At 44.7% G+C, this 10,155-nt stretch overlaps 1 protein-coding gene across 1 annotated transcript; it reads left to right on the top strand.

Annotated features, from left to right (window-relative positions):
* The first annotated feature begins 2,791 nt into the window (after positions 1-2,791).
* LOC144152934 (cytochrome P450 3A12-like) lies at positions 2,792-7,088 on the top strand. The gene is made up of 3 exons (XM_077684508.1): positions 2,792-2,975; positions 5,503-5,711; positions 5,868-7,088. Exons 1-3 carry the CDS (start codon positions 2,873-2,875, stop codon positions 6,828-6,830), a joined length of 1,275 nt encoding a protein of 424 aa, XP_077540634.1. The 5' UTR covers positions 2,792-2,872; the 3' UTR covers positions 6,831-7,088.
* Positions 7,089-10,155: the final 3,067 nt, after the last annotated feature.

Genomic DNA, 10,155 nt, shown 5'->3' with positions numbered 1-10,155 from the left:
TGAGAACTGTCCTGTAGATCGGCAGAACTCCTTCCAGTTGGAATGGCATTTCAAATTTCAAACGCCATTCAAGTCAAATGACTTTTCAAACGCTCGTGCAGCACGGGTATTACGTCGATAAATAAGCACTTTTAGGAGTTTTTCCAGAGCATATCGTAGCACTTTTCTCGCCATAATTTACACTAAGGTCGAATTTTGTGGGTTATTATGTTTAACACTAAGAAAAAATCCGGCAGCCAACTGTTTATTCAGAGAAAAATAAACACGATTTCCGCTTATACAAAAATGCTCAATTTCGACGTTCATGCTGAACTTATAACGGCTGAACTTGGAACCTGGCACAGCACACGGCAGACGTTCCGAAAGCACATGAAAAAAAAATGTTTATTTGTATTGGCAACGATGACGTGTAAGAAAAGTTCATTATGATTCCTATGGACTCTTATGTAATTATTTGTGACCATCACAAACTATCGACGAAGATGTTTTTATGATCGTCTGCCGCGTCCTTTGGCTCCTTCCATGAACCGCCATCGCGGGTTTTGGTGATTGTATTGAGTATTGAGTATTCAGTGTATACATCATCAGTCACGTGAGTTTTGTTTGTCATCCTGTCAAAGAAGGCAATAAAAAAAGCATACGGTGACGCCGCCATTCGAAATTTAGCCTGAACAACCAAATCGGCCGTCATTTAACAATGTGTTAGCATCGTATTTATTTATTTTCTGAATAGCCAGGTGAGTGTCGCTTTTATTCTTGGTTTTAAACAAAATATACCACGAAATGCGACTTTCGCGTAAAGTCTGGGCGCAAACGGAGCAGCGGGGAAATCAGGAAAAAAATTTTAGGACGTTCTTTTATCGATGTAACACCTTATATGTGTACACAAATATGTAATATTCATATTTATGGGGCACTAAAACAGATACCGAGTGACTACAAAATGGCATAGCGCCCCTCTTTGTACAAGTTATTCCAATTAACTTTGAAAAAGGTGTTATTTTTGAGGCTGCGCCTAGAGGCACACCCAAAAGACAGCGTCATTAATTCTGTTATGCCTAATTAACTTTTTATAAATATTTTATGCAAACATTATTTGAAACTGTGGCAGGCAAACTTTTTCTCTATTCTGTTTTGGTAATCGTGGTTCAAAGGCAGGTGAGGCGTTTGAAATAATGGCCCTAAAGAAGGGAGTGTGACAATTTCAACTAGAATTGGTGCGCAGGAGGTTGGTGCACAAAGGAGTAAAAAGTTTAAGTCTTCTTTTGAAAAAAGCTTTCGGTTGGCATAGCTCGAGTGGAATCAATGTACCTATTCAAATCATGCTCATTTGTTATGCTTAAACCGAGATAACGCAGGGGGAAACTTCGGAGGGAAGAATATTTCGGCAAGATATTAAAATAGGGTCCCTTTTTAAAGACACAAGAATAAAAAAAGATTTTTCAAAATTAATCGACATATGCCAAGGTACGCCGACCCTATTTTGAATGCGTCATGCAACCGTCAAAGCAGATTCGCTCATTTTCTCTGACGCTTTCAACTGTATCATAAATGTACGAAATCTACTGAAGCTGACCACGAACAGAGGTCTGGGAACACTAGAATCAACTGATAAATGTCTGAAAGCGTTTCAAAACAACAAATTGTTCGCGGCTATATAACTGTACTAAAATTGATTGATTGTAGGGTTTAAGCCACCGACGCACCGCAGGCGATGAGGCGTGCTGTAGTGGAGGGCTCCGGATTAATTTTGACCACCTGGGGATCTTTAACGTGCGCCGAAATCTCGTATACACGGGCGTTTTTGCTTGTTGCCTCCATCAGAAAAGCGGCCGCCGCGTCCTCGTGCTCAGCAGCAAACTGTACTTAAATCCGATCTGTTTTTTTTTTTTTTTACTTTCAAAATATGCACGTAAATTTAAAGTAAGAAAGCGTGCGGACAGCTTTCGAGAATTCTACAAATATGACGTTTGTTTTTTTCTTAATTTTTGGTTAATTTGGCGAAATCATGCACTGTTGCAACCAGTCGAGTCGTCAGGTAGCCCTTTACAAATCCATATTGATAGCTGGTAAGAGCATCGTATGTTTACAGCAAACTGAACATTTGGTTATGAATTACATGCTCAAGAACTGCACAAGAAGTTAGTGTAATGAGACTGGAGGGAACTTTTTTTATTTTTCAATGAACTGGGTATTTTTTACTTCATGTAGTGCCTTGATTTAAGTAGATCAACACTATCTCTTTGCCTGACTCGTGAAAAGATTTTATGACCAACACGCACACGTACTTTGACATTCATTCAGGATATCTCCGATAAAAATCAATAGGAATATTGCCTTCGCCAAAATGCTGAACATCCCCTGCTCATTATCTACATATGTTGAACGTGTTTTATATTCGATCTACACTATTCACAATCGTCAGTGTAACAAGGCTAAACAACTTGTTCCGTCATAATTACGAAGGGTAATCACAACGGTTCTGCAGCTCTAGTAGCCTACTGGCCCGTATAGCCACCTATGAGCCTTGCTAGAAGTGGTGTGCGCAGATTTCTGTGTGTTCTTTTCTGCTCTTCATCCTGTTGTCTTTTCTTTTTGCCTGTTTCTCACCTTCCTCGCCGCATCGTGTAACCAACCGGACAATGTAGACTAGTTAACCTTCGGGGTTTTGGTTTCTTCTTCCCCCATCCATCTCTTAACAATAATTCCTTCTGTGCGCAGCTTTCTTTAAAAAAGGAAACGCTATTAAAGGCCTTTTGCACCGCTTTTTTGTGATTTTACCCAGATGCTGAGCCAGTGGAGACAGAAGTACGGGACCAAGTTTGGCATCTATTTTGGAGGTGAACCCTTTCTGGTTATCGGGGACCCTGAAATGGTGCACGAGTGCTTTGTCAAGAAATCGGCCATATTTCTGGACAGAGTGACGGGTTTCGTCGAAACGGAGCCATTTAAGAGCAGCCTCTTTCAGTTGAATGGTAAGCTGAACAGTGGGCCGCGTCCCCGAGCGCTTCAGAGCGTCTGTTTGGGATAGGCTGAGGGAAAGAGTGATATAAAGGCTGCTGTGAACGGGAGCCAGAAGGTTATCTTTCTGGGCCCTGAGCAGCGTTTTGAGAACATATTAAGAAAAATGAACTCGTGCAACATCTACAATGGTTTCTTTGATTTAAATGAGCAGCTAAGTGTCAACGGCTCCTTTGAGTGTTGTGAATACAATATCCCACTTGCCACAGCAGCACTTTCTAATTAATTAAATGCCAAAAGCTTTAAAACAGGTAAACAGGGGACCTTTTGCAGTGCACGTGCTTTTTAAAATAGACAAACCTCAGCAGAAAAATATTTTGAAATGGGATACGTCACCACGGGAGGTATAGGCTTCGTTTCTGCTTGGATTTCGTTGAAATGTTTCGCCTTACGATACAGGCGCAGTCAAAGGTACATACGGGTGAACGAGAGAACCCGCCGTATCTATTTACTACTTGCACGTATATGTACGTATGTGTATAAAACAGCCAGCGGCACAAGCCAGATTCCTAGCACAAAAGGCTAGCTACGGCGACGCGGTGGCCCGAAACTTCTTCGCTGGCTTATTTTGCGCCTGCGTTTTTTGCACTTGCCCCCAGGCGGCAGGACGCCATTGGAAATTTCTGGAAGGGCAGCATCCAGGGGCAGGTTTGATGACCGATTTAACCTTAACACCGCCGAGGTTACAGCGGCCAAGGTTTGTAAAGCGACCAAGATCGCTTTACAAAGATTATTAGCTTGGCGCCAACGCAGTAAGCAGGTGAGAGAACAGGCTGCCCACAAAAATTGCGCATGAATCGACCTGGCTATTCAGAAGATACCGATTATAACTCTCGAGGTTCCGAATAAATCGTGGTCAGTGAAAACTAAGCAGAACGGAAGCGGGTTGCCTTAAGACATTTAGCGCAAACATTTTCTCAGACACGCTATACAACAGTGTTTAGTGGCCCCAAACGACGGAAGATTCTAAGTGGACGCCCCCTGCGAATCCCCACAAGCTTACATGTTTAGCTTCGTCTCACTCAGAAGACGAGGGTTCCGCCGCGGCGAAGGTACCGTGACAGGCTACACTGTAACGCCGTGGCGATATGCTTGGTTCCAGCGAGCGAGCTGGGACGACAAGGCGAGCGCATAAAGTGCTCTGCACTTAAAAAGGAACTGGTCATGCGACCCACTCGCTCATTTCCCGCAACAGAGCGTATGATGTCATACGAGCCAGCTCTGCTATTGGCGGAGGCCGACAAAAGGAACCGCAAATTAGGCAGAGCTTATAAGCTAGCCAAACGAGCTATTTGCGCTTAAATTTAGGCGACATTCTTTTTAAAGCAGTAAGAATCGTGGAACCGACAGTGGAAGTTACGAAAGCACACGTAAACATACAAGTACCGATACGTACTGCTGTTGGTACTGCGCGCACTATGCTTGGTTTAGCTGCACAGGACTGCGGGGCTTTTGGGGAGTTTTAGACGACACTGACAGATTGACGCAAGCAACGTTGTCTTACGTGACCATATTTGTGGATGCGAGCAGTGTGTTCCACGAAGCGATTATTTTCTCCCTGAACAAAAACAAGCCATGTTCAAATACCATCAAAAACAAACCAGAGGCAGAAAACGGCTTGCCACGGTATGGTGGCGCCATCTAGGTTCACTAACGGTAAACAAGTCTTTCCAATCGGCTGCAGAGTGGTCGGTTCCTGTGATGTCATTGCAGACCACGAAAACACACCATTTAGCGGAAAAATCGAAGTTTTAACGTAAATTGATTAATTTCTCAGTGAACAAAGCATTGCTTGCATCCGGACAAGCGCTGGGGACACTAGAAAACACGAAATCTTTCGTATAAAACAAACTTGTATTTTGTCTTCATGGCCCCTTTAAATATAAGGCATGTTCATTTTATAGGAGTGAGAATGGTGGGATAAACAATGGAAGTTACGAAAGTACACGTAAACATAGAAGTACCAGTGAGCACTATATGGTACTGCACCCACTATGCTTCTCATATCTGCACAGCATTCCGGCGCTTCGGTGTTATCTCACATGATACTGACCTATCAGGGAAGCGACCTTCTATGACGTGACTGTTGTAGAGCCTCGGTCAGAAATAAAGCGAGGGCGGACCGTGGTCATGCGCAGTGGCGTGGCGCCATCTAGGAGGACTGACGATAAACAAGACATTCCCGGTCCGCTGCAGGCTTAACGGCGGACTAACATTTGCCTGATAACCTGTCCTGGTTACGTCATCGCAGACGTCACAAGACACAATTTGGAGGGAGAATTAAAATCTTAACACAAATGGATTAATTTCTCAGTGAATAAAGCATCGTTTGCTGCCTGACAAGCGCTGGGTGCACTATAAAACAGTCAACCTTTCGAATAAAACAAACTTGTATTTTGTCTACATGGATCCTTTAAACAGGAGGTAACCGGGATTTACTACGCAGCGTTTGCTTCATCAAAAGTTTTTGCTTACTTTCAGGACCGGACTACAAGAGAGTGCGAGCGGCATTCAAGCACGTGTTCACTCCGAAAAATATGAAGGCGCTCTCGACACCTGCAAATCTTTGTGCGGCCTGTTTTGTGGAAGGTCTTGAAAAAGATTGCCGGAGTAATGGATACGTGGAAGTGTTCAGACATGCCACGGCCTTCTCCATGGAGTTCATGGCCAAGGCACTGCTGTCGTGGAAGGTGAATCGGACAAGCTGCAAATTCAATACAAAAGATTGCGTTAAGAAATAAGACCAGACTGCGTCATAATTTTGGTTAACGCTGGCGCAATCTTGAGAGAAACAAAAAGAGCAGTATTACGACAAAATAGAAAACCAACTTTTTTGTTCCTTCCAGGTAGGCTGCCAGGAAGACTTACATGACCGAGCTCTCAAAGGCATGATACACATAACGGATGAGTTGGAGGACTCCGCCATTGACATCGCCTTCGCAATACCTGCACTGCGACATGTTTTAAGCTGGATATATCCGTTCACTAAGCACGCCAGAATAATTGGCAACTTCATGAACCACGTGCGAGATGCCATGCGATCACGACGCTCTGGCAAGGGTCCGAAGGGGCCCGACTTGCTGCGGATAATTATGGATGAGCAAATGGCTGCCCTTAAGAACCATCTCGAAACCGCTTCAGATCGGGAAAGGTATCTGGATGACCAAGATATCACGTCAAACATCGTGATTCTCCTTTTGGCCGGCTACGAGGCGATGTCTTCTGCTCTTTCTTTCCTGATATATCTCCTGGCGAAACATCCAAGCGAACAGAACGAGATTCTCAAAGAAATCGACCAACTTTTCCCCAACAGAGGTTCCCAACAGCTAAGCTACGATGAGTTGCGCCAACTCAAGCGACTGGACATGGTGGTCAAAGAGGGACTACGGCTTTACCCACCCGTTCCACTGACTGTGACTAGGCGCTGTACGCAAGACACGACAGCCTGTGGACAGTTCATACCCGCCGGCGTAAACGTGCTTGCTTCCTCTTGGCTCATTCACCGTGACCCGGTCCTGTGGCCTAACCCAGAAGAGTTTGTTCCGGAGAGGTTTGCAGCCGGTAGTTCAGAGCGATACCCCTCGGGATCTTACGTTCCTTTCGGTCTGGGTCCGAGGTCCTGCATAGGGAGGGAGCTAGGACCACTTATAGTCAAGTCAGTGTTGATTCAGCTTCTGCAAACGTGCAAGCTGAGCTTGCTGGACTCAATGGCTTCGCCTGTTCGGCCGCATTCTCGCGCTCTGACGCTCGTCCCCAAGGATGGCATCAAGATCAGGGTCGAGCGCAGGCTGACGCGAGAGGCAGCCTGAAGACGAGCAAGGATCGCAGTTTCGCCTCGTTTTACAGCCTTGATTTTCCTTGTTAAAGAAAACCGCTTTGTGTAACAAGCTTCTGGTCGCCCGTTAGTTCAGCGATTATTTATGTACGCACCAAGAGCGGCTTTCCACGAAAGGTGCCGGCCAGCTTGGCCATGTCATGGCTCTTAAACTCCCGTGCTGTTCAACTGACCAGCATGCTTGCCCCGTTTCTTGCTCTTTTGCCTGTAGTTTTCAGTAAATAAATAATTTATATCGATACGTTATGGTTCTCCCCATCATGGTTACTTTCAAATAAATTTGCAGTTCACAATTTCGAATTCCGGACAGTTCAGATACTGGAGAAGGTTCATTTATATTCCTCAGTCTGGCCGGGCCCACCTGATGTACTGACACTCATGCACTGACCCACCTGACGTACTGACAATGTCATGAAATGACACCGATGTACATGACCGTACCTGGCCAGTCCATACCTTCGAATAAGACTGCCGCAAGCACAGTTCAAGCTGGGCAAATTACAAGATATTTCGCAGTCGCAGCGGCAAAGCAAAGTACTTGGTTTGCATTTCTATTAGGTGCCCAAAGCCGAATAATATTAAAGGGTATGTGCTCTATTTTTATGACATTCGCATGCACAGCATCTTATCACGCCGATGAAAGCGTTTCGGATAGTTAAATTTAAAAAAAGAAATTCTCCGGAAATTATACTTACTAGATTTTTATGTTTCTGCGTTATTTTCTGGCAAGTACAGAGATATCCAGTGTACAAAAAGGGGTAAAAAAACAAGATAGAAATGAGGCAAATGAGAAAGCTGTAAATTGTGTATCAGAGGTTGTGAACTTGCATGCGCCACAGCCTCTGGTAATCAAATGAAGTCTCAACCAATGTTAATTCACGAATGCCCTTTTTTGGACCATAAAATTACACGCTGTCCACATCAGAGCACAGGGACAATTAGAAAACTGTGGAGGTAATTTTTTTACAGCCGGGCGAAGTTCACTGCGCTGTGTTGCCTGAGGAAAGGAATGAGCCCCACGGTATTGAATGATCTCATATTTCTCGCTCCTTTGCTGCCTATTTCCGCTTGGGATCCTGAAGGGCCTTTCCTGATTCCTACTGTTTCTGCGGGAGAGAAACAGGCATCCTGGCGTTCTGCATTATTTTACACTGGCCCCTAGCCCACCATGAAAGGGGAAAAAACTTGCAAGAAAGCGACGATGCGATAGGAAGAATGTACGATCACATTCGGCGCTTGCGGGAAGGACCCAGCAGTTGAACCGAAAGTGCTTCCCGCCCATGTGACCGACAATGACCAATGGACCTGCTCTACTCCAAAAACAGCGCTAGTAGCGGGGAATACGAAAAACACATTTGGTGGCTACTTCATACACGGTAGCTGGTGGGGCTGTTGACCACTATTGCTAATCTCGCGGCGCGCCCATGGCAATGACTAAGAGGCTTGCGTTGCATGAAAATCGCGCTCCGCTTCCTTTAACATCATGCGCAAAAGTTACCATTTGTGTGCGCTGTTTACCAAGTTTAAACTGTTCCCCAACGGGAGTTATCAACCGTTCCATGAGTTAGCTCTTTAGCAGCGGCCACCGAGTGTCACCCAGAATCTGATTGAAGTTTGTCTAAAATTTCCCCCGGAATCCATCAGAACCGGCAACTCCGATAAAAGAGAGCCCCAAAAACAATGGCCGCTCCTGCAAGCACATGCGCAGATAAAGGTCATGGAAAAGGTCCATTGCGGCACTTGGTGGTAAAAGCGCTCACAAAACAGGGACAAAGAAAGAAATACGACACAGAGCTACCCACATATCAACACAGCAGCAACGCTATTTTACCGTCCGTAATCCACCCTGGTCCATTTAACTCCAATTTAATACACCATAATCACACTTTAACCTACCCTAATTCACCTAAATTTATTTTAGTTCCTTTTAGCGCATCTTCATCCCCATAATCCCCATAATTCCACTTTAAACCATTTCAATCAATTTTTGTCTTAATACACTGCAATCTTTCTTAATACAACCTAATTAATCTTAATCTACGCTTATCTCAACTTGCTAATCAGTACTACAGATCACTAATCAATAACAATTCCGCCCTAATTGATTTCGATCCTTCTTAATGCATCCTAATGCATCTTTACTCGTCTTGGTCCATGTTAATCCACCTTAATTCTATCTCAATAATCAGATATATAAATTACTGATCCACCATTAATAATTTTTGTGATCATTAATCATCTCTTAGACAAAGCAGCATACCTTGGTTCGCTTCCGGCTTCCCTTCCATCTCTTCGGTTTTTGCATACTTAATGTCAATTCCGGGGTCATTCGAGGTCAGCCTTGGTTACCCTCTAATGAGACATAAAACTTTCGCCTTAAAATCTGCGTCCGCTCGCGGTGCTATTTTCCAGTTTCTGTCTTATTATTTATTTATTTATCTAGACAATACTGCAGGCCAGAATTAGGCCCAAGCAGGAGTGGAAAGATAAAAACATAGCACTTCGTCCCGGTGTTGGGAGCGCTTTGAACACAAGATAAAGAGCTACAAACTAGCCCAATTGTCCGTTCCAGCGTCATTCATTTGTGCGGCGGCGGCGAGAAAAGAAAAAAGCGGCACTTTCCACCTTCCAATGACGCCCGCACGAGCGAGTAGCTACTACAACTGCAGGCACGGCGCCTACACGCCGACATAGCTCAGCGCGCAGACAGTCTTTAACCTTAAACGACAACGCAAATGCATAAAAAAAATTGCAGCGTACCTTTTATTAAATGTTGGCGTCCGATGGGTTTTTACAAAAATAAATAAAAACTTAAACTAGAAAACAGCGTTGAGAAGAGATGAGATCAAGGTAGAACAAAAAAAATTAGCCGCGTATCTGCTCCTTTCGTTGCAAATGTCGACAAAAGACAATAGTCTTTGCCGCCATTTGCCAAGTAAATGCCTCCCTTCACTTTCCCGCTCACCTCTCATGCTGTTCCTCTTCCGTCGCGCTCCTGCCAAAGTAAACACGCTAAAGGTTTGCTCAAGACGCTTTAAATTTACCGAGTTCCACTCCTCCATCCGGGCGCCTCGATGCCAGCGGTGCCGTACGGCGGAGACGCGCGTGAATCGAGGCGCCTATACTTCAACGTTTATAGAAGCGCGTTGCCCTACTCCACGTGCGTTCCAAGCAGAACGTGGAACCTATCTAGTGGAACCTTTCTTAACTGTTGCGGCTTGATTTCTTAAAATGCCGCCAAAAGCTATTGTGGTGCGGGCGACAGCAGGCGACGGTGGAGTGAATATTTTTTCTGCAGT

Source organism: Haemaphysalis longicornis, unplaced genomic scaffold, assembly GCF_048455015.1.
Source record: "Haemaphysalis longicornis isolate Haplotype H1 unplaced genomic scaffold, Haemaphysalis longicornis Haplotype H1 scaffold_9, whole genome shotgun sequence".
Lineage (NCBI taxonomy): Eukaryota > Metazoa > Arthropoda > Arachnida > Ixodida > Ixodidae > Haemaphysalis > Haemaphysalis longicornis.
This window is presented reverse-complemented; position numbering and strand designations above follow the sequence as displayed.